We start from the raw sequence: 22,630 nt of genomic DNA, 5'->3' as shown, positions 1-22,630 counted from the left end.
AGCTAAGTGAGGGGTCAAAAATGTGCAAATGTTATTTTTGTTACTTGCGCCCTTTTTTAACTAGCATCAAAGATATACTACTATTGATTCACTTTTAATTGTATGAAACAGTAAGTGTTGCTAAAAAAAATTAGTTCCATTTGAACTCTATTTTGTCAGGCAGTGTTATCGAGACAGGGTACGTAACCAAATGCACAAACGCTCCCGATAATATCTGTTTCGTAGCTATCTATCTCTATCGCTCTTGAGAATTAGCGTGACAGAGCCAGACTGCATTTCTGTCGGCGTCTGGCGTCGACGATTGTCATTCGGCTAAACCGGCATATCTCTGAATGTGTTAGCAACTTCCCGTACACATCTGAGTGAGAGTAGATGTTTGATCCATTGGGAACATTGGGATACAACAGTAAAACAGTTTAAATTTAATTTAAAATATAATTATATATTTACAAACTTTTTATTTTTAACACATTCATAAACTATGATATAACATAACAATGTGTGTACTCAAGAGAGTTATATTACGAAACTAAGAGTATTTTATGGAAATAATAAACATGTTCTCGGGTGATGACACTGATGACTCCCACAAACACACACTTACATTAATGTGACTTTATTATTTCAATGTTCCTTATTTTAGGAGACAATATCCTTTATTGAAACCCAAACCATGTTTAAATTAGACCGCCCCTGTATTTCCACCCAATACTAACGCCTCGTATTTTTATCTTCTGATAAAAGTACTTTTTGTTTTTAATGGAAAACTTTTTAGAAAAACAGAAGTAGTCTAATTAACCGCCGCTTCAATATACTATCCCCTAAATGTGTGAAAAATATACTTAAACCTACAATTACATTAAATCAGTGTAACATGTCCTATTCAAGTTTTACATTATTGCTAAATCGACTTTCATTTTGTTCGGATGATTATACTGACTTATTCAATCGCAAACCTATCTCCTCAGAAATAATAATAATATTCACATGCAAATAAGTCATTCATTCATTCATTCATTCATAAGGTTGCACTAAACCGTCTGTCACCGTTAAAGCGTTCGTTAAATTTTATTGTATGGGAAGTTCCATAGACGTCTGTTGCGTGACGATGATGTGTCTGTCAAATGTGGTTGATGCAACTGGCCCTAAGAGGAGTTACAAAATTTGCCTACGTTTTGAGAAACGGCAAGGGCGGATCCAGCTGGTCACCGACTTTCATGATTCTTACCTACATTAACCCCTCGTATGCGGCCTGTTAATTTTGGTCATTGAAATAGTGACCTTGACATTTAAAGCAATAGATTAAAATTCCCACGCACGGATCCGTGTCTAAGCATATACGAGGGGTTAACAAACGGACCGCGGATTGCGCCGCGCGAAGGTCGTCACCACTGAATGGGCCGCGGGCATGTACTTGTAGCTCAACGAACGAATCCGCAACCCAGGCCCCAAGCTCCCTTGGCTTGGATCCACCCTTGAGTAAATGCCTACGTCTACTTCAAATCAGGCGTGCTGCTCCCCAGATACGTCCTCAGATCGCTCAGGGTGGACCGTATGAGTTTGGCCGGGATGGTGTCGCGCCGTAGCCTCGTGTATGCCGCGTAGCGGTGGCAGCCCCCGAAGCTGTAGTAATAGTCGCCGCCCTGTGAGCCTTTGATCCAGAGAACGTCTATCGGCGGCACATTGCCGGCTTCTTCTTCTTTCTGAAAAGACGAGAAATTAAGTGATGTTGTCTCCGTGTGAAGTTTAAGGCTCGTTTAGACGGCGCGTGAAATCGTATGCGATTTTAGTTACATTAGCTACGGACTGTTGACGTTTTAGATACCTACCGCCGCATTGTACTCGTAATGAAATTACTTACATAAGCTTGTTACGTACAAATTTTCAGTGCAATAAAACAAGTGTGTAACCGCTCAAGCTTTCTAACAGGACCGGTAGAAAAGAACAATTTGTCTCTCTCTCGCACACCCTCTCGGTTACCTCACAGTTACCATCTGTCAAAAAGGCGAACAGTCGACCTGACATATCTTAATCATACAAGCATGGTACGCGTTCACCTACATGAGCTTAGAATTGTGTGCAAGTTGTGACGAAGTGACGCTGCCGCTCTACCACTTGACAAGACACTATTTAAATAGTCTGTAATAGACTTAAAGCACACCTCGGATACTGGCGAAAGAGTCGCGTTCCTAGCAAACAGTCTAAGCTCGTGTAGGTGAAGTCCTGGTGAACGCGTACTATGCTTGTATGAGTGAGATATACAGGTCGACTGTGAGCTAACCGAGAGCGGGTAGGCGGCACTTTCAGCGGGGAGCGGGAGTGGCCATACTGTACGATAGTACTCTTTTTTATACTGTGCTTAAAGGGCAATGATGAAAGGAGAAGTCACCTTAATAGTGTCCATGAGCGACTGGACCTTGGCCTCGTCCAGCTCTGGGATGAACGGCCGGATCAGCACCGAGATCGGGATGTCGTGCACCTCCTCCTTCCACGCGCTGTGGACGCTCGTCATTCTTGCTGCTGGAAACATAGTAATATGTAGTTATCGTGTTTATTTGCTTTAAATGTAGTACAATCGTGGTGTTGCAATATAATGGTTAATATGTGCGTACATTCAGACTCAAAAAAGTCATGCATTCCTTAATAATTAAGTTGTATCCTGACACTATGTTATTATAATTAACTAGGTTTTTACTAAGATAACATGCCAATAAACAAGATAACACAGTCCAGCAAATTACATTGCAAATGATATTATTAAAATAGAAAAATTAAATGTCAGAAATTTGTACTATTAGTAGACAATATCAATTTTATTAATTGCAATCTTATCATATTTTATTAATTGAATCAAAGACGATATATACCTGGCTGGACCACAGTATAATAAAGAGTACTATTGTACTGTACAGTATGGTCACTCCCGCTCCCCGCTGAAAGTGCCGCCCACCCCCTCACGGTTACGGTTACCGCCTGTCAAAAACGCGAACAGTCGACCTGTCATATCTCACTCATACAAGCATAGTACGCGTTCACCTACACGAGCATAGACTGTGTGCTAGGAACGCGCCTCTTTCATATAATTGATCGCCAGTGTCCGAGGTGTGCCTGGACTGACAAAGCCCATACAAAAAGTGTACCCCTGAATGTTTGTGTTTCGCAGCCTGGTTACTGGTAGTGGCAATTTATCATATTTTCCCCAAATATTTTTGCGTTTTTTTTTTAAAGGACAAATGAAATGTCTTTTTTTTTAATATTATGACATCACGTGAATACACATTTTATAAAAAAAAATGTAGGCATCATCAGTGTGGTTATGAATGTTATGATAGTATTTAATAGGGGTTCCCTTTATCTTGCAGAATGTCGATTGTCCGAAATACATTTGGCATAGCAGCTTTCGCAGAAACATTTTTACCCGAATGATACTTTTGCATAATTGTACAAATAGCATAACTGTCATATCGCATATCATTCATTTGGCAGAATTCTGGATAGCAGAATACTAATATTGACGATTTTAATATAGCAGAATTGTATATAGTATACATTACATTTCACCGAATTAGTAATAGCATACTGCTAATATAGTCAACTTTAATTTTGTAGCATTTTTTGTCGCATAATTCTCATGTTTCTGACTGTAATTTTGCACCGAATAGACGTTCCGCCGAATTTATTTTGTCATGTTGCCAGAAATGTACATTAGGTTAGAACCCCCATCCAGACAAAATACTCACACGACACGGAAATCTTATACAGTATGTAAACTAACAAAAACCATTTACTGTAACCCGTAAATGTCCAGGTGATACTGAGAAACTTTTACTATGGGATCAACCCCGAAATCACGAAAATATCTTGTGACAATTTCAAAGGTAGTTTTATTTTATAGTAAGTATTTCCTATGGGAGAGTAAATTTTTATTTCGCGTTTTGGGTGTTGGTCCCATAGTAAAAGTTCAGGCTTCAGTAAATGGTTTTCGTTGGTTTACATACTGTATGTCTCAGAGTCGGTTTAGGTGCGGCGACGAGCGAAGCGAGGAGGAGCGTGTTAGGTTGATAGTGAGTAAACCAGAAAAACCCTTTTAAGTGTAAAAAATAAATAAAACATAAGTGACATTATTCTACGCATCAACATTATGCCAATGTATTATTCTGCCTAAAAGAATTGTGCGAAATGACAGTATGCCAAGTCAATAGGATGCGACACAATTTTCGACAAAACAATTAATCGATTATACGACTATTATACAATTTACCATTATGCCATTGTATTACTCTGCCTTAAATAATTCTGCAAAATGACAGTATGCCAAGAAATTTATGCAAAAAGTCATTCTGCGAAAAGAGGATTCTGCCAAGCGTTGTTATGCGAAGGTAAAATATGACAAAAAAAATATGCAAGATATTACCATTAAATAATAAATAATAATAAATGGCGCTAAATAAATATTATAGGACGATTCTTAGTATGAAGATTGTGAGGCCTATATTAAGCTAAATCATCCTTGTATTGTGCGTTTTCACATTATCCGATCCGATACGGAACGATATATATAATATATACGCGCCAATACTTTTTTCCATTGTAAAACATCCATGACTCAGGAACCGATATCGGATCGGACAATGTAAATGGGCTTACCGGGATTCGCAAATTAACCGTGCAACGCGGCGCAGTATACATGTAGCCATCATGTTTATTTTTTATATAGTCACTAGCGTAATGTGCCAGAGCTGGTCGTCAAATGTATAATTTAAATTTTAATATCTCAGGTAATCTATTATGAATTGATATCAAATGTTTTTTTATTATTATCGAACAAGATTACGGCATTATCTATGCAAGCCGAAGCAAAACAAAGTCAGCTAGTGGTCAGGCTGACCTTTCCGAATGCATAATTGCATATTCACAAACAGGTACAGGCTAAGGTCGTGGATTGTAAGTCCGCGTGATGCCGAGCGGGGCGTCGAGCGGCGCTGCACCCTTAGCACATGATTGACGCGAGAGTATATCGCCGCGAGATTGATCACACGTCTTCTTCTAATCATATTAGGCCCACTTGCACCAACCACTTAACTCAAGGTTAGTGGGCTGTCAACTGTCAAATCCCATATAAAATGGGTCACCCTCGGGTTAACCCTCCATTTTCGTTGATGCAAGCGGCCCTTAATAACATAAGGACGGGTAGTCTATCTCGCGGCGACATACTCTCGCGCAAATTATGTGCTAACCCTGCTGCAAAGGCCTATGCTAAACACCGCCATATATCGTTTTATCGTATTCATACCCACAGAGGAATCATGTATAATCATGTGTAATATGTGTGTTAGGTCCATATACATTACGTCTATTCATGTTGTGCCCCTCGTATCTAAACGGGCGAGCGATGCGGTTTATTGAGTGCCTCGCGCGCGCGGCATATAAAAACCGAAATAGAATCGATTTGGGCGACAGCGGAGGCGACTTACCGCGTCACTACCCGCCCCGCTCATCGCTCAGCGCGCCGCATCCGCGTGCATCCAGTACGTAGCCTATTTCACGAATACATACTTATTACCCTAGTAGCATTTTGAGTTGGCTGTTTGTTGGGCCTTTGTCCACCTTTAGGTTGGCCAACCGTCCGGCGTGTCACCCCTAGGAATAGAAGGACCAACGATAGAATCAACAAGGGGCCAACTACGTCGGGCCAACTGCGTATTTATAGAAGAGGCCCTACCGTTGGCTAAACGTTATTTATTCAACTCTTAAACAAGTTGGGCCCACGTTGAAGATCCTACGTAGGGCCCTCACTCGATTTTCCTCGTAGGGCCTTTGAAACATATCCGACGAAGGCCCTACCTAATAGTTACAGCTGTTGGCCCTCAGTTTATTGTGCATACATAGGGCCTTTCAGGTAGTAACTTCGGAGGCCCTACGGAATGGTAATAGCTGTAGGGCCATCACTTGATTATCAACGTAGGGCCTTATAAACATCTCTGTCGGAGGGCCTACGTTAGGGTCTCTCAGGGTGTCTGTCCACTGGAGCGGAGCGAGGCAGCGGAGCTGTGAGCGAGGTAAAAATCTACCAATAGAATATCAGGAGCGGAGATTTTATGATATTCAATTGGTGGATTTTTACCTCGCTCACCGCTCCGCTGCCTTGCTCCACTCCAGTGGACAGGCACCCTGAGAGACCCTAACGTACACAGGCACCCTCAAGCGATTCCTTCGGAGACCCTTTGTCGCACCTTAATTTAGAATTGTACCGACCTAATTCTCATACAAGTTGTATGAACATTAGGTCGGTACAATTCTAAAAGTGATAAGGAATTTCAGAAAATGGGTACATACAACCAATTAGCGTAAGATGTTAAAATAAATAGGTCTGTATCAGTTTTATGACTATAATTAAGTTTAAAAATGTGTACACCAGTGTGAAATGACATACGTATTAAAGAAAGAGTACAACACAATACAATAAGTACACAGGTAACAATTTGGTGATAACAGGTGGTAATAGGCTACTTGACCCTTTTTAAAGTCTCTCTTATATTATTAATTACTGTTCAATGAACCGAAAAAAATATTGCCATATTTTATTATGACTTGAAAACCGCAAAAAATATTTTCAAAGTATACTTTTAATTAATCAATCAATCTGTTTTGTTATTTAATAAGTTGCCTGCTGAACTTAAAACAATAAATAATACACAAATATTTAAAAATAAATTAAATGCTTTTTTGGAAGAGAAGTGCTTCTATAAGGTAGAAGATTTTTAGTTTAATAATTTAAATTGTTTTGACATAATGTATAATATTAATGGAATTGTAAATATGAATAATCTATATTAAGATATTTTATTGTTAAGTAATGTAAATATTGTATGTTATTTTCTTTTGTATATTTGTTTCATACACAATCATTTTGTTAATGAATAAATAACTATGAACTAACTATGAACTATGAACTAATTAATCAGGCAAAAACATCAGCCATGTTAGTCTATAGATTATCTGTGTTTGTTGTCATTCTGCTGGAAAACAACATTTTCTAACATTTAAATATAAGGCACAAATGTCATTTATGATTCGACATAGTTAGGTTGGAATCCTATGACGTCACTACATCGCCGATAGCGTTTTCAGTGTCCAAAATTAAAAAAAAAAATCATTTTTAGTCAAAAATACGTAGGTAGTCAACATACACTTTTAATACCTCATGCCTATAAATATTGGTTTCTTAAGTCAAATTCTATAGAAAACAATTATTTATTTTGCCAATATTGATATAAGTCTAGTAGCCTAAAAAGGTTAAAAAGTTACAATTAATACAATTAATGGAGCCTTACTCGTCTTAATTAAGTATAAATATATACTTCTATTAGTCTTTGGCCATACCTAATAGTATAATACAAAGGGTATACCTACATACAAAAGAGTCATCATTATCACAAAAGTTGGGTAACAGTAAACATATTTTGTGCAACTGTGACGAGATGTAAAAAAATCTGTTTGTGCCGTGACTAACTTTATATATGCCTAATTTGCTACTGTTGTAAATAAATCTGATTTTTATGTGGAACCAATGTTCCACATAAAAATCAGATTTATTTAAGAATTCCTATATTTTGCAATTATATAGGAATCAGACTTCGGACATTTTTTTATCTTCTTAATGACTACAATATCAATCAAGTTCTGTTAGTATACTTTTTAAAATCTGATGGTCTTCATATTCCTGATTAACAAATCCAATTTCGGTTCTAAGAGATAATATGAAATTGGTTCAGATTCACTAAGGACCGCAATGGAGGACGGGAAGCCCGAAGAGCCAAGCAGTAGCAAACCCGCTGTTACAAAAAAAATAAAAAAAAACGAAGTCTAGCTCGTAAGACAATACAAATCAAACAAGAGTTACGTTTACTCACTTCTCTTTCCAATACTGAACATGAATCACTCTTAAGTGCAGATCATTACGGTACAATTTCGAATATTTCGCTAAAAAATCGTCATTAAGAGACAATCTAAGAGAAAAGTACAAGTATAATTTAGTGTGTCCAAAGGCTAAAAATACTTTGTTCTACAAAAGCGCCTTCTTTACTTCTATTAGAGTATTTAATGCCTTGCCTAATTATATTAAAATGTTAGATGGTAAGAAATTTAAATTTAAGTTGAAAAAGTTTCTTACGGATAATGTTTTTTATAGCCTCAAAGAATATTTCGAAGTGCTGGAGGCAGATAGTGAAATGTATTAGATTCTAAGATGTTACAATGTATATAGTTGTTATTTATTTTTTAAGATTCTATATTGTACGTTCGTAACGAGCAACTGTTGATACTTTGTTTTTGAAATATTGAACACCTTTATGTACACAGCTTACAATAAATAAATTACTTACTTACTTACTTACTTACAATTGACGTAGCTTTTAATTCAAATATTCCAATTGATTACTATACCAAAGAACCCTTAAGAGATATTGATGTTCCATCTGATTCAGATGATAATATTAATTCTTTTCTTGTATTGTGGTCTAAGAAACATAATTTAGGTCACTCTGCTCTAAACGATTTGCTAAAAAAGTTGCAACCTTGTCATTCTTCTTCACCGAGGGATGCACGAACGTTATTAGAAACGCCGCGTAATGTAAACGTTACAGATTGTGCTGGTGGTTCATAGATATGTATACTTTGGCCTTGAAATATATCTAGTAGAAAGAGCTTCTAAAGGCACAACATCTAAAAACCGTTCATGCAACGAAAAATGACACAAAGAGAATATTCATTTTATCAGTAACACAGAGGTGGTTTAGATCAATCTCCCGACAAGCAGCTATTTATTGTAGCACTTTATTACGGGGAATCAAAGCCCAACAATGCTGCTGTATTTCTGCGTCCCTTTGTAGAAGAATGTTTACGGTTAGAGCAGAATGGTTTATATGTTAATGGAGTAAAGTTTGAATTTCAAGTAAGTTGTATAATAGCAGATGCACCAGCTAGGCATTTATAAAATGTATCAAATCCCACAATTCCTTGCGCGCTTGTGAGAAGTGTCAACAAGAAGGTGTATATATTGGAAGAACTATGTAGCCATATTCATCTGAATTATTTCTTGTATCACAGCATCAGTAGCGTTGGTTGCAACCTGGTTCAACCGCACTGCGTCTATAAAAGATGTAAATACATATGCAATTAGCTACGTAATTTCCGTAAATTTTATTAAATAATGAGACAGCTGGGGTCAATTGGGGCAAGCAAGATTAATCTAAATTGGAGGTTCATCCGTTCGGGAGCTACGATGCCACAGACAGACACACACACAGACAGACACGTCAAACTTATAACACCCCGTCTTTTTTGCGTCAGGGGTTAAAAATACCTCAAACCAGTATGAGCAAAATACAAATTGCATTATACTAATTACACATGGCCTTGCCATAAGGACCCTCCAGCCATGGATGGTCACATTATGACAATGTAATAACTAATAATAATAAATGACATACCAAAAGTTTTCTGTTCTCGGGAGCTGCATTTATCCACTTTTCAGTATCAATCAAATCCTTGCTGTCCTCACATGGCAATGTTCTTTCCCCTGGCAGTGAATGTTCCATCGAGACAGAAGATGATCGCACCCTATTTAATATTTCATTCTGTGCGATTTGCATCTCTTTCAAGTCAGCTTCAATTCGAGCTAAGTGCTTAGCTATGACATCTGAAATCAATATAAGAATATAATGTTAGCAAATATTTACTTTAGGTATGCAAATATACAACTGGGTAGTAAGGTAAAAATGCAGATGTAACTTCTAACAGTTATGAATGACACTAAGAGTTTAACTCCTCTCACCTAAGGCTTGTGAATTTGGCTTCTCATTTATAAAAAATGGTGTTATTGTAAAGTCTAGGTTATCCAGGCCACCTGAAAATAAAAAGATTTTAGAGAAAGAGAAGAGGCTGATTTTTAAATTAGGTGATCATAATTAAGTAGTCATAAATACTATTAACCTCTCGTATGCTTAGGAGCAGATCTGCTCCATATTGTTTCAACTTTAACATGTAGTTATTATGACTAATATATTAATGACAATTTTTTGACAGACGCATACGAAAGGTTAACCTACTTATCCTTAAAAGACCATATTCTTATCAAGTCTTAAACAGAATGAAACTGCAGACTGACTCATAAACGTTTAAAAGAATTATATTACTAGTCATGATGCATACTTGATGCAAAAACTCACAAGTTTAAAAATAATGATAATCTATGAAAATCATATCATCATCCTAATACATGCCATAAAATATTTATTTTTAACTTATGTTGGGTGTAGGTAGTAAAACATACTCACTTGGACTTTGCAGAAGCTGTGACATTTCACTGTCTGTAGTCTTTGCAGAGCTTTCCTTGAAATCTTCACGTTTGCTCAGATCTGTATCATCATCACTTTTGTTCAGTTCTGTATATACCGGCCTAGAGTGTTGCTTTTGGGATTTTGAGCTAACAGGTGTAGATTGCACCGAAGAAGTTACTTGCTTCCGATAAGTCCTATTTTTTTCACCAGTATAAGCCTCATAATCATCATCACTATAAACAGTAGGTATGTTTATTTGATTTTTCACCTGTGAAAGTAATCTCTTGTAATAATATGCCTTAATACTAGTTTTTTTTTGTAAGTTGTGACAAGATATCTCAATAACACAAACATCTAAAAGTAATTTTGTTAGCACAGATACAAAAGTGCCACGAAAATACAGACCCTGCTGAACTTACTTGGCTGCAAACTTGGTCATCAATTTTTGGGGCGGCCACAGACATCGCTGCTTCCCGGGTGTCAGCCATTCTTCAGCAAACTCAACGACGCTATACATGCCGCTACACAGAAAATAAGGGACGTGCCTCGCTGTGTAGACCCACACTATTGTATTGTTAGAGGTTATTGTCATGTATCACACACTAAAACCGAAAAAACCCGTTAATATAGTCGAAAACACATTATTAACACGCGACGCCATGACGCCCATGACCGCCATGTATTAAACGTGCACACGCGATTGTACGGAGCAAGGTGACGCGTCGGATGTACATGTGAATAGCAAAAAACTGCAATTTGATTCGCGTCATGTGGCGTGTAATAATGTATTTCCACCTTAATGTTATTCATTACAACTTAAATGAAGGCACCATAATATATCATTGATTACTCATTACGCAGAAATCATAACAGAGCACACTATATAGATACTTAAAATAACATTCGTGGTAGCCAAAAATATCATCTTGACTTACCTGATCACTGAATGTTGACGCCAAATACGAGAAATTTCCCTTGCTTTACTTCACTCACATCACCAAAGAAAATACACCGGTGCCGATGCAATGCAAGCGACCAAGCCACCATTCAGCGCATGGGCCGAAAAGGAAAAATGAAAGAAAGCAGTGTTGCCAGGGCCCTGAACTCACAAGTCACATTTAGTTTCCCTAAAAGTCACCATTTTACTGACCAAGTCACCTTTTTATAGTATGGATAGGTAAATTAATTTTATGAGAAGAAATAAAAAAACCCGTATGTATATGTGTCACAATTTAACTATACAGACCTTATATGATTACTTTTCTTAAAATCTTACACTTTGATCATGTTATTTGAGTTTGATTGGATAATTTCATTAGTGGTAATTTTTCGCCTATTTTCTTAAATTACTTGACACATTTTTTTTATAGATAGTTATAAAAAGCTCTTTCATTTGATATTATAACACAACATAGTTCAAAAAACTTTGATTTTTGATTTTCAATTTTACCTCGCAAAAGTGGCCCCCATAATTAAATTTTCTTAAAATTACATGTCCGTTTTTTTTTTGAGTCACAAATTTCAAGTTAATCGGTTCAGTAGTTTTGGAGAAAATTGGCTGTGACAGACAGACAGACAGACACACGAGTGATCCTATAAGGTTCCCGTTTTTCCTTTTTGAGGTACAGAATCCTAAAAACGAAACTTTTTTTACGAAAGTGAGAGTGAGAAGAGAGTAAATCCATCTCACTGTCACTTTTATGAAACAATTCCAATATAAAATGTGAAAATTTCAAAGGGATACCCTGTAAGAAATTCCTAATTTATTTGCTTCTACAGTTAACAATATTGTCCTTTTATTCGAAAATGTTTGAACGATGTATCAAATGTGAAACGTTATTCGACTTAAACGTGGCCTAAACGAAAATATTACTTTGCTAAATGAAAATTGTCCAATAATAGTTCGAATAATTTGCACAGAAGCGAACTAAACCGAACCAAGATTCTACATAAAACGTTATTTGACCAAAAGTGACAGCTATAGTTTGATTATTCTACTAAATGGCATTCGGCGAATCGTTGTCGGCGAATCAATAATAGGCTAAAAAAAATATCGGAGAATCACTATAGGTGTAGCCATTTATTTAAATAAAAAACTAAATCCTTATATAGTTTCTTTTTGACCCAGTGGTTGACTGGTGGAGAATGCTTTAAGGCATTAAGCCCACCATTTGTACTTATTTTTTATGTGCAATAAATAAATATAATATTCAGTAATGTCTTTAGAATTTTTACATTACGTAAAATACTCTAAAGAACTCCAAGGAGGGCTAAAAGTCACCAAAATGGTGACTTTTGGAACCGTCTAGCAACACTGATTAAGGAAGGGCAGGGCGGGGCACCATTATCGCGTGTTGCCAATTATAAAGAAAAATGTTGGGTAGTATAATATAGAGCCCTATAACGAGAAAGGCAGTATATACAAGTATTCCCGACGTTTGGACCGTGTAGATTATAATTATACACGTTTATAATCTCTCACGAATCAGAAATGTAAAAGTAAAACTCGTGCCACATTATAGTCTAATGAAATATTGAGTGGCAACACCCAATAAAATGTCATTCTGACATTGATAACTTTGACAAGCTACTCAAGCTCTCTAGCTAGCTAGTCTTTGTTGAGTTCATGATGATATTCGTGATATTTTTGCCGTGATATGCAAATGCAAACAAAAACAAGGGTCAGAGTATAGCAAAAGGGGCCCGATTCTGGGACTTAGAAAAATTTGTGAAGAATTTTTTTTTGAAGAAGAAAGGGAAAACATGGAGTGTCTAGAAGTGGTGTCCAAATTTGTAGGTTAGTAGAGCATAATAATTTGATACTTTTGTTTAAGTATATCACCAATCTACAGTTCATTAAATACTTATATCTTTCGGTCCAATCTATCTTTTTTAAATGATGGAATTTAACGGTGTATTTATTGTTTTCAGGAAAACTCGACGTTTCTGAAGAAAAATAAGTTCTTTTGGAAAATCTTGGGATGCTGAAAGACTTGCTGATTGAAAAGATTTGCTTAGTCAAAACAAAATTTAGAGAAAATATCGTCAATGACTGGTAAATATTAAACTGAATTCAGTAATTGTCTTTTTCAAAAATAGATTAGCATAGGTTACCTACCTAATTTGACTATTATGTTGATTCACTTAACACTCAATTTGAATTTTTATTAAATGGACTCGCTATAATACATATAATTAATAACACTCATAGATTTATACATATATAGAATACAACCAAAGTTAGGATTATAGTTATTGTATACAGGGCCAAAATAATTTTATTGTTTGTAAAACCTACAGTGCTTATAAGAATGTATTGGGTTTATATAATACAAGACTTGCTTGTTCTTAAACTGAATTAGCTATCAGACCATACAATATATGGAGCTGTACTACATGTCCTATAATGTATATGTAAATGGTGTTTATATAATTTAATTTTTCCTTACAGATATCAGTTTTTCTACATTGAAAAGAATAAATATTGAGGGAAAAGCTAACCATGGTATCTTCTGTACTCCAGGGAAGAAAGGATCAGACAAGCCCACAAGATAGAGCTAATCTGGAGCTCAGCAAAGAGAAGAGTCACAAGCAAAAATTTTGGCATACCAGCAGCTGACCTTGAAAAACTTATTCAGGAAGCTTTTGACAGCATAACACCAGAGCTTTAGAAGAAAATGACTCATCATGTGCTCAATATTGAAGCTCAGTGTAAAACCAGAAACAGAATAATGGAAGAACTTGAATCGTTTATTTTAAGTGTGTTTAATGATGATGACTCTGACAGTAGTTCAGAATCAATGGACGCTGAGTTTCTAGAATCCGATTTTGATTATAGTTCCTAATAAAGTACAAAACCTTCTTAATTTTACATAATTTTAAATTAAAGGAAAAATGGAAAAATTCACATATTATTTGCAGATAAAAAATAACTTCTTAATTTTACTTAAATTTTTCCTTGCACAACATAATTATTAGGCTCATTCACTACAGAGAGTGCTCTGCTCTCGGTCAATCGGTCAAATGAACTAGTTGGTCTTTTAGTTCCTTTAGATCGGTGGTTATTGGGAGTCAGGGATGATTTAGGTCTGATACATTTCATTCCAGACTCCTTTTACATATGATATTTTTCCAATCTTTGGTAACTGAATATAATTCCAAGTTTTAGTACCTATAATATTATCCAAGTTATATTTTATATAGAAAATATTTAATTTTCCTGCATAGATTTAGACCTTAAACATTCCTTTCATCTCTTTCACACTTGTGCGAATGGCATTTTTTACTGTTTCGTTCCGCCTGTTATCCAGTTCACTCGGTCAAGCGCTCTCCGATCCCACTGAACTATAGGACCTAATAAGGACCGATTAAGACCGTGCAAGATTTAGTTCCTTTCGGTCATTTATGGGATTTCATTCCTATCAGTACTTAGCTCATGACCGACACAAGCCTACAACGTATCAGCATTGCGATACAACGAGCAAATGTCTCCAGCATCCTTGGTACAATGCCTAAATGGCGTAGCTATTGTAGACTAGGCTAGTTCTTAATTTCATTTCATTATGATTTTATTTATTATTGTAGAGAAATAAATGATTATGACATTTTACTTCATGACTTTTTATTCTAATAAAATATTTTTTTCTATAAAGGAGAGCTGGTAGCGGCCTGCATTATATGAAAACATTATATCCGATCAAACTATTTTTAACCCCCGACGCAAAAACGAAGGGGTGTTATAAGTTTGACGTGTCTGTCTGTCTGTCTGTCTGTCCGTCTGTCTGTCTGTCTGTCTGTCTGTCTGTCTGTCTGTCTGTCTGTTTGTCTGTCTGTGTGTGTGTCTGCCTGTGGCATCGTAGCTCCCCAACGGATGAACCGATTTTGATTTAGTTTTTTTTGTCTGAAAGCTGAGTTAGTCGGGAGTGTTCTTAGCCATGTTTCATGAAAATCGGTCCACTATGTCACGGTCGGGGGTTTTTTCAAAATTTTAATTTTGTGGTTAGGTTATTATTTAGAATCTTTTGATTAGGCTTTTAGTCCAGTGTGTTTCCTGTTAACTAAATCTTGTAAGTGAAATTATATATTGCGTGACGAGTTTCGACTCGTCTTATCCGTATTGACGAGTTCTTTCATTATATTTGGTAAGGGTCTGATATGCTGGAGCTGGAAGGTCTGAAAGGCTGGACAATCCTACGATATTCCTGATTGGTTAATCCAACCTAGTAAGGCCATCGATAGAGGTTTGTGGGAAATTACACAATAAACCTTGTGGGCTGGCCAACTGTAGAAGCTGTTGGCCCACTGTTGTCAGTTTGTAGAAAATATTACGTTGGTATTACATCGTTGGTCCATTGCATTTTAATGGTACACTAAAGCTACAAATTCATCATTGGTTACCCAACCGTAGAGATAGTAGGGCCATCGTTAAAGGTTTGTGGGAAATTACACAATAAACTTTGTGGGCTGGCCAACTGTAGAAACTGTTGGCCCACTGTTGTCAGTTTGTAGAAAATATTACGGTGGTATTACATCGTTGGCCCATTGCATTTTAATGGTACACTAAAGCTACAAATTCATCATTGGTTACCCAACCGTAGAGCTAGTAGGGCCATCGTTAGAGGTTTGTGGGAAATTACACAATAAACTTTGTGGGCTGGCCAACTGTAGCAGCTGTTGGCCCACTGTTGTCAGTTTGTGGAAAATATTACGTTGGTATTACATCGTTGGCCCATTGCATTTTAATGGTACACCAAAGCTACAAATTCATCATTGGTTACCCAACCGTAGAGGTAGTAGGGCCATCGTTAGAGGTTTGTGGGAAATTACACAATAAACCTTGTGGGCTGGCCAACTGTAGAAGCTGTTGGCCCATTGTTGTCAGTTTGTGGAAAATATTACGTTGGTATTACATCGTTGGCCCACTGCGTATTTAACCACAATATATTTTCGTGGAATTTAATGCGGTTAGCCCAATGTTCTACCTACGGTAAAAAATCTTCGTTAGTTATCCTACCGTAAAGCTAGTAGGCCCAATGTTACACGTGTGTGGGAAAAACAACAGAATCTCTATGCGGTAGGTCCAATGTTGGGGCTTTGTTGGTAGACCGATTATCATCTCCCAACAATAAACCAACCGTTGGCGAGGACACCCCAACGATAAATGCTACTAGGGTACAATAGAATACAGTGCTAAATTGTAAACATTACATAAACGGACCGGTAAGTTTATTATGTCATGCGATTATAGCGCGATTTGTTTAACATACCTATATAACATAGTATTTCACGTAGGTACACCTGGGTCACTTTGACCCGTAGGTAGTAGGTATCTCAAATTCGTAAACAAGTCGCTGAAAATAAAATTGTTTTCAATTTGAAAGCCAAACACAGCGTTATCGATTATTGTCGCATTTTTGTTCGAGATTAGCAATATATCCTTGGATAGTAGGTACCTAAGTAATAATTCTTACGCTCATCATGATCAACAAGTAATTTATCTTACACAAGTCGTCATATTATCCACGATCACCATCGGGCCTTATTTAAAAAGTAATCATCTCGGTGAACAAAATGTTTAAAAAAAATACATACTTACTAACTAATAGGCACATTCATGCATCCTACAGGGATTAGGACACATGAAACAGAGTGAATGAACATGAGTGTCATTCTTAGCAAAAAAGGGGTTGAACGATATTGTGATATTGCAATGACAGGTTTGCATACTACACCCCTTGATACCACAATTAAACCCACATCCCAAAGTCGACTTGACACCCTCTGGAGGAAAGGGTGGTGAAATTCTTAACTCGCCCCCACACGCCCCCCTGCGTAAAGTTTTCGTAAAACACGCAACGAATCGGTTAAAATAATACAAGTAATATCTACCTACTTCCCACTGCTGGGCACAGACCCTAGACTCGGGCTATATGCTATCCCAATGCGAATTGGGGACCTTACATTCACCTTTAAATTCCTTCGCAGAATTTATACAGGTTTCCTCACGATGTTTTCCTTCCTGAATAGCTGAATGGGGAATTATTAAAAGACATTTCGTACGCAAATTCCGAAATCATTGGTACGGTACGAGCTAGGATTCGTCCATCGAAAGTCAGGCGTCATATCCACTCAGCCGCTTTTGTGTATTTATTTATTATTTCGGAAAAAAAAACAAATAATAAAATCTAGATAAGTAATTTAAATGCCCCTAACGATCTAAATGAGTGTGCACGGGAAAACGTCCCACTTTGTCGATTGCTATATAGTCGCGTTGTCAGTTTATTTATATAAAGATACACGTAAATCTCGCCTTAATGATAACCGACAAAGTGGGTCGTTTTACTAAACACACTCACTAATAATGTTAATTATCCGCTTAAAGTGCCGACGTGACTGGTTTACAATTCTTTCTGTACGGCCATAAATAGTTTTATAAATTAAATCGTAAAGGAAACATTAAGATTCAGATATACTGAGTGTATGCAACAATTTAATCTGATTAACTAAATCCGGTGTTTTATGATAATTAATTATGATATTTATCTAAAGCAAAATATTTGTGTAAATAAAAGCAGTTCTTACTTAAATCAATTATTATATTAAATACATAAGTTAGTATGATGTAGATGTAGCTACCTAATTGTAATTATAAAACAATGTCATTGCAGGTAAATTGTAGCCTGCATGGCGTCCTTTTAGTGCGTTTTTATTTTATCCGATCCGATGTCGGATGTCGGAAGGATTTCATGGGAAAAAATCAAATATAGCGGCTTAAATGTATAGGATATCGGTCCTACATCCGATATCGGATTGGATAATGTGAAACACGAACCCAAATATAAAGGAGGTTATATACACGGTGAAATGGACCTTTCAAACTTCGCATAAGTAGTGACTTTTGAGATCATAATGAACAAGTTTTATTATGGGACTAATGCAACGTCGCAAAAAAAATTTGGCTGTTTCATACATTTCGACTGTCATGGGCCGATCATTTCTATGGATTTGGTTCGTTTCTATTGGCATTGGTCCCATGATAAAAGTTGTTCATTATGATCTCAAGGTCACTAATACAAACTTTGAAAGGTCATTATAATTATTTTCCATCTTTTGGGTAAAGAAGTCGGTTAATAAAAATGAAATTTCGCAAACAGCATACTTTGATAAGTATCATTATTTGCTAATCTAAATAATGAGTTATGGACGGAAACTAGTACGTAGTAATAACATAATAGGTACAAGACTTTATTGCCTGTAGGTACCTACTTTAAAGCCGTGTATACATATTTTAACAAATCTTGGGATTAGTTGTCAAAGCGGACCCCAGGTTCCCATGAGCCGCGGCGAATGCCGGGATAACGCAAGGAGGATGATGATATTGATGATGATACATATTTTGACTGACTGTCTTCATATCTTTGTTATTGCCTGTACAGTGCGATTAAAATCAGTTAAAGATTCGGCGTTTACACTTCGGCTTCGGCTCTTATCGGGATCGCATAAGTGCGAGCAAGATAGATATAAAACCAGAATCGTTAAAGCCTCCGCCACACATAAAGCGTTTTGATAGCGGTGCGCTGGACGAACGCTGGCGTTCCGCTCGCAATCCGCGCGCATTCCGCGCTCGTTAGTTCCCGCCGGCGTCCGCTGGGCGCAACGCCAGCGTTCGTCCGGCGCACCGCTATCATTGCGCTCCGCTAACGCTCCGCCTACGCTCTCAAAACGCGCATATGTGGCCGAGCTTTAACTGATGTTAATCGCACTGTACGAAGTGTATCTACAAGTCGATGACCCTACCTAGTTCGTCTATGAGTCCAGACTATATAATTTGCTAGTCTCCGACTTTACCTCGGGACTTGTTTATTAATAACATAATAACCGGTCATTTCTTGGCTAAGTTTTTCCTAGGTTGTCTATAAAGGGCGAGGTAGCTTTCACAAGAAGCCTGTTTTCATAAATAAATAATAAATATAGCTGGGGTACAGTCCAAGTATTAAATATGGGCACGGGCAAAGTGCGAAATATATGTATACACGGCCATATTCCCAGGCAACGAGGCTGTGTACATATTTTTGGCGCTTTGTCCGTGTCCATGAGCCATTTTTTTTTAAAGTTGTCCACCCCACATGTGTATTTTTTATTCTGGGGGCCGATTTTTGAGTCTCGCGGCGTTCGAATTCAGAAAATTGTCACTGAAAATAATAGGCAATTCACCGTTTTCAACCGGTATTTTAGTGACAGTGAGACTCAAAAATCGGCCCCCTGATCCTGATAGGAAAAAAAAAGGTACCAAGGATTGAAAGAGCTCCGAATTCTGAGTGGAAACCACATAAAAATTGAGTGGACAACTTTGAAAGTAATTTCCCCATATTAATTACCTTAAGAGTTTTGAATGATTCACGGTTATTTTCATTAGACTTATATTGACCGGGATATAGACCGTGATTACCTTTTTGATTTTTGTCGAGCTCCCGATATTTCGACGGTAATCACGGTCTATATCCCGGTCAATATAAGTCTAATTAATTACCTTGACTATACAAGTGCCGTATAACTATGTTTTACTACTACCTACCTACATACATACATACACACGTACACACATACATAAACTCATGCAAACGGAGTAGTAAAACCACATGGGAACTGCTCAAGTTGCAGTGACAGGTTGCCAGACCATCGCCTACACCACAATGGAACCTATTTAACCCCACAGTCGACTTCTACGACATCCACGGGAAGATGTTAAAATTCTTAACCTGTCACGATAAAAAAAAGCGCTGGTGGCCCAGCGGTAAGACTGGTAAGAGCGTGAGACGTTCAATCCAGAGGCCGCGGGTTCGAACCCCGGCTTGTACCAATGAATTTTTCGGAACTTATGTACGAAATTTTTTATGTAAAGTAGGTATATAGTCGCCATCAGATATACAAAAAATATCTGAAGGTACTCGCTCGAAATTACGCCTCTAACGCCATGGCAATACAGACGTGTTCAGATATTTGTGAGCACCTCGGGCGATCCTATACATCTGATGGCGACGTAAATGTCGCCAGATTCATCTGAAATTCTAATGTCATTCATAAGATTTTCCCATTTCACACGCAATGTATGACTCGCAATTTTTTGCGGTCGCAGACTTCATGACTCAATATAATGACTTAAACTTGTGCAATTATAAAATACTCAAAATACAATATTAGAGTTATTTCATTTTCAAGGTAATTGTTTGTAGTGTTTTTGTTTATTACCATGAAATTACCACAGATAAGATTATAAAAGTAGTGATAAAAAAATCTGTTTAAGAACGCGTGAAATTAAAAAAATGTATATGGGAAATTTAATAATAGTATATTCAACTTACAAGTTTTAGCGGCGGCCACGGAGTTACTTAAATTGCCAATATATCTTAACATGCGAGTTGAATTAACGAGACGTGTGCCCGCTTAGAATGTCCGCGCGGCACTGACTGCTCTGCTGACCGAGGTGTATTGAGGTAGCGAGGTGAGTGCAGACCCGTACTCATAATATTCGTCATAGTTATATTTATGACCGGCTGATAAAGACATTAGCAAACAATTTTACCTGTAAGGTTATGTTATGTATGTTAATCGAAATTATTGGGTTTTCACATCAATACAGCTGGTATCTCCGATCCTACTGATAAAGATAATAACGCTTGTAGCCATCTTATAGCAGTCATATCGCGATTGACTTGTGCATATTAAATAACAGGAACATTTTATGGGGGACCGAGTCACTAAGGGCAGGTTCAGATGAAAACCCTGTACTTACGACGCTGACAGAAATGTGTCCTGTAGAATTTCATAAGCGCGGCCTCCACCCACACGCATCACGTTGCCGCGAATTACGCGTATCAAATCCACACTCGCATCGCGCCGCGACTATGAAATTCTAAAATCTTGAAAATTTATCAAAATGCGTTAAGACGATACGGTAGGGGTCAATTCTCCATACAAACGCTCTCGACTATTTCCTCCCTGGTTTTTGAAGATAGAGCAATGTTTTTTTCAACACAGATTGTTATTATTTTTATCTGTGTCGGACCGTTTTGATTTTTTTGATATTCTGCTTTTTAAAGACTCTAGAGCCAATCAAAAATTTCCAAAAACGGCCTTTTTCATTGTGGCGCAAAAAAAGGTGTGATACTCAAGATTGGTAACAATTAACCAAAAAAGCTAAACGGTCCGACATAGATTATTTCATTGTTATTCAGATTCTCAAATTTCATTCTGATTGATTAAGTTTTGAAGGAGGAAAGAGTCGAGAGCGGAACCTCGATTTTAAAGATTTTTTTGAAATATCTTTTGACTGAGTTGTTCTTAATGGACAATTTTTTTTCGATAAATCTAGTTAATAACACTTGTATATTTAACTAAAATTCCCAAGTTGAAAGGGGGGCTCCTTTCCATTTTAGCATTTTCGCTACCGTATCCTCTTAATAAAAAAATCAGGCTCACTTTCTTTTATTATTTAAATGGTATAGGATGAATTAAATATCACAAGGATTTAGATTTAGACAGTGTTTACTTTGATGAGTTAGAATGAAAATTAACCTCCTGAGGTTCAATGTCCTAATACTACTATAAAATACCTACGATGAAATTTGTATCTACGGTAAATGGAATTGAGTTGGTTTAGTTTTGATTCGTTCGATTTTAAAACAAAAGAAATTCAGCCCTGTTTTCTAGTACTATTGATTCAAATTTGTTTTTTTTTGTATGATGGGCTACTAGAGGGTATGGAAATTTTGAATACAAGGTTTTTAAAATTTTTTTTTACATTGTTATAAAAAAATTTGACGGTGACGCATCATTTATGAAAAGCTGCTGAAACTAAGTACCTAATACGGCAAAAATATAGATATACGTATCTAGTAAAAATAAAAAAGTGGTTTAATAAATGCGTCCTGCCTTCCACAGCTTCCACCAAAGAGAATTGAATCACTCCTTCTACAGCGATGTAATCTAAAAAATATTTATGCATTTTGAAATAGGTATTCTAAAAACAAAAAAGACCATCCAATTAAGTTTATTAGGTAAGTATAAAATGTTTTTTTGAAATGCTAACAGTTCTAACGGAACTTAATTAATATTTCTTGCTTGCTTACTTACTTTTACAATGCAATATAGGTCTACCAACTTAGAATACTTATTAAGTATTTATAAATATTCTGCAATAGGTAGAAACATTTACAAAAAGAAACTAGTAGGTACATGTAACAAAATATAAACTTTATTACCTTAATAAACATAAAGTAGATCCCACCAAA

At 36.7% G+C, this 22,630-nt stretch overlaps 2 protein-coding genes and 1 long non-coding RNA gene across 10 annotated transcripts; 1 reads left to right on the top strand and 2 right to left on the bottom strand.

Moving 5' to 3' along the window:
• Positions 1–1,026: 1,026 nt before the first annotated feature.
• On the bottom strand, positions 1,027–20,853 carry LOC125240905 (sulfiredoxin-1). Of its 4 annotated transcripts, XM_048149079.1 has the most exons (4): positions 20,702–20,818; positions 16,607–16,690; positions 2,390–2,520; positions 1,027–1,703 (listed from the first exon to the last, which is right to left on the bottom strand). In XM_048149079.1, exons 3-4 carry the CDS (start codon positions 2,510–2,512, stop codon positions 1,494–1,496), a joined length of 333 nt encoding a protein of 110 aa, XP_048005036.1. In that variant the 5' UTR covers positions 2,513–2,520; positions 16,607–16,690; positions 20,702–20,818; the 3' UTR covers positions 1,027–1,493. The 4 variants fall into 4 exon arrangements, with proteins under 4 accessions (XP_048005036.1, XP_048005034.1, XP_048005035.1 ...); XM_048149077.1 differs by lacking the exon at positions 16,607–16,690 and having other exon boundaries at positions 20,702–20,853; XM_048149078.1 differs by lacking the exon at positions 16,607–16,690 and having other exon boundaries at positions 2,390–2,517; positions 20,702–20,851.
• Positions 8,991–11,791, bottom strand: LOC125240903. 5 transcript variants are annotated; one of them, XM_048149072.1, is made up of 6 exons: positions 11,276–11,774; positions 10,760–10,942; positions 10,338–10,608; positions 9,836–9,907; positions 9,492–9,700; positions 8,991–9,150 (listed from the first exon to the last, which is right to left on the bottom strand). In XM_048149072.1, the coding sequence occupies exons 2-6, from the start codon at positions 10,826–10,828 to the stop codon at positions 9,136–9,138; spliced, it is 636 nt and encodes a 211-aa protein (XP_048005029.1). In that variant the 5' UTR covers positions 10,829–10,942; positions 11,276–11,774; the 3' UTR covers positions 8,991–9,135. The 5 variants fall into 5 exon arrangements, with proteins under 5 accessions (XP_048005029.1, XP_048005028.1, XP_048005030.1 ...); XM_048149071.1 differs by having other exon boundaries at positions 10,338–10,573; positions 10,760–11,782; XM_048149073.1 differs by having other exon boundaries at positions 10,760–11,775.
• LOC125240906 lies at positions 11,908–14,949 on the top strand. The gene is made up of 3 exons (XR_007178691.1): positions 11,908–13,137; positions 13,272–13,395; positions 13,792–14,949. It is a non-coding gene; the product is annotated as an uncharacterized LOC125240906 (long non-coding RNA).
• Positions 20,854–22,630: the final 1,777 nt, after the last annotated feature.

The sequence above is a fragment of the Leguminivora glycinivorella genome, chromosome Z (genome assembly GCF_023078275.1).
Source record: "Leguminivora glycinivorella isolate SPB_JAAS2020 chromosome Z, LegGlyc_1.1, whole genome shotgun sequence".
NCBI lineage: Eukaryota > Metazoa > Arthropoda > Insecta > Lepidoptera > Tortricidae > Leguminivora > Leguminivora glycinivorella.
This window is presented reverse-complemented; position numbering and strand designations above follow the sequence as displayed.

Coding starts and splice junctions, on each gene's coding strand:
- LOC125240903 (XM_048149071.1), bottom strand. CDS start 10,932: ATGACAATAACCTCTAACAATACAATAGTGTGGGTCTACACAGCGAGG. Junction 10,574..10,759: donor ATGACCAAGTTTGCAGCCAA/GTAAGTTCAGCA, acceptor TACTGTTTATAG/TGATGATGATTATGAGGCTT. Junction 9,701..9,835: donor GCCAAATTCACAAGCCTTAG/GTGAGAGGAGTT, acceptor TATTGATTTCAG/ATGTCATAGCTAAGCACTTA.
- LOC125240905 (XM_048149077.1), bottom strand. CDS start 20,753: ATGTTAAGATATATTGGCAATTTAAGTAACTCCGTGGCCGCCGCTAAA. Junction 2,521..20,701: donor CGTGGCCGCCGCTAAAACTT/GTAAGTTGAATA, acceptor CTATGTTTCCAG/CAGCAAGAATGACGAGCGTC. Junction 1,704..2,389: donor CGCTCATGGACACTATTAAG/GTGACTTCTCCT, acceptor TCGTCTTTTCAG/AAAGAAGAAGAAGCCGGCAA.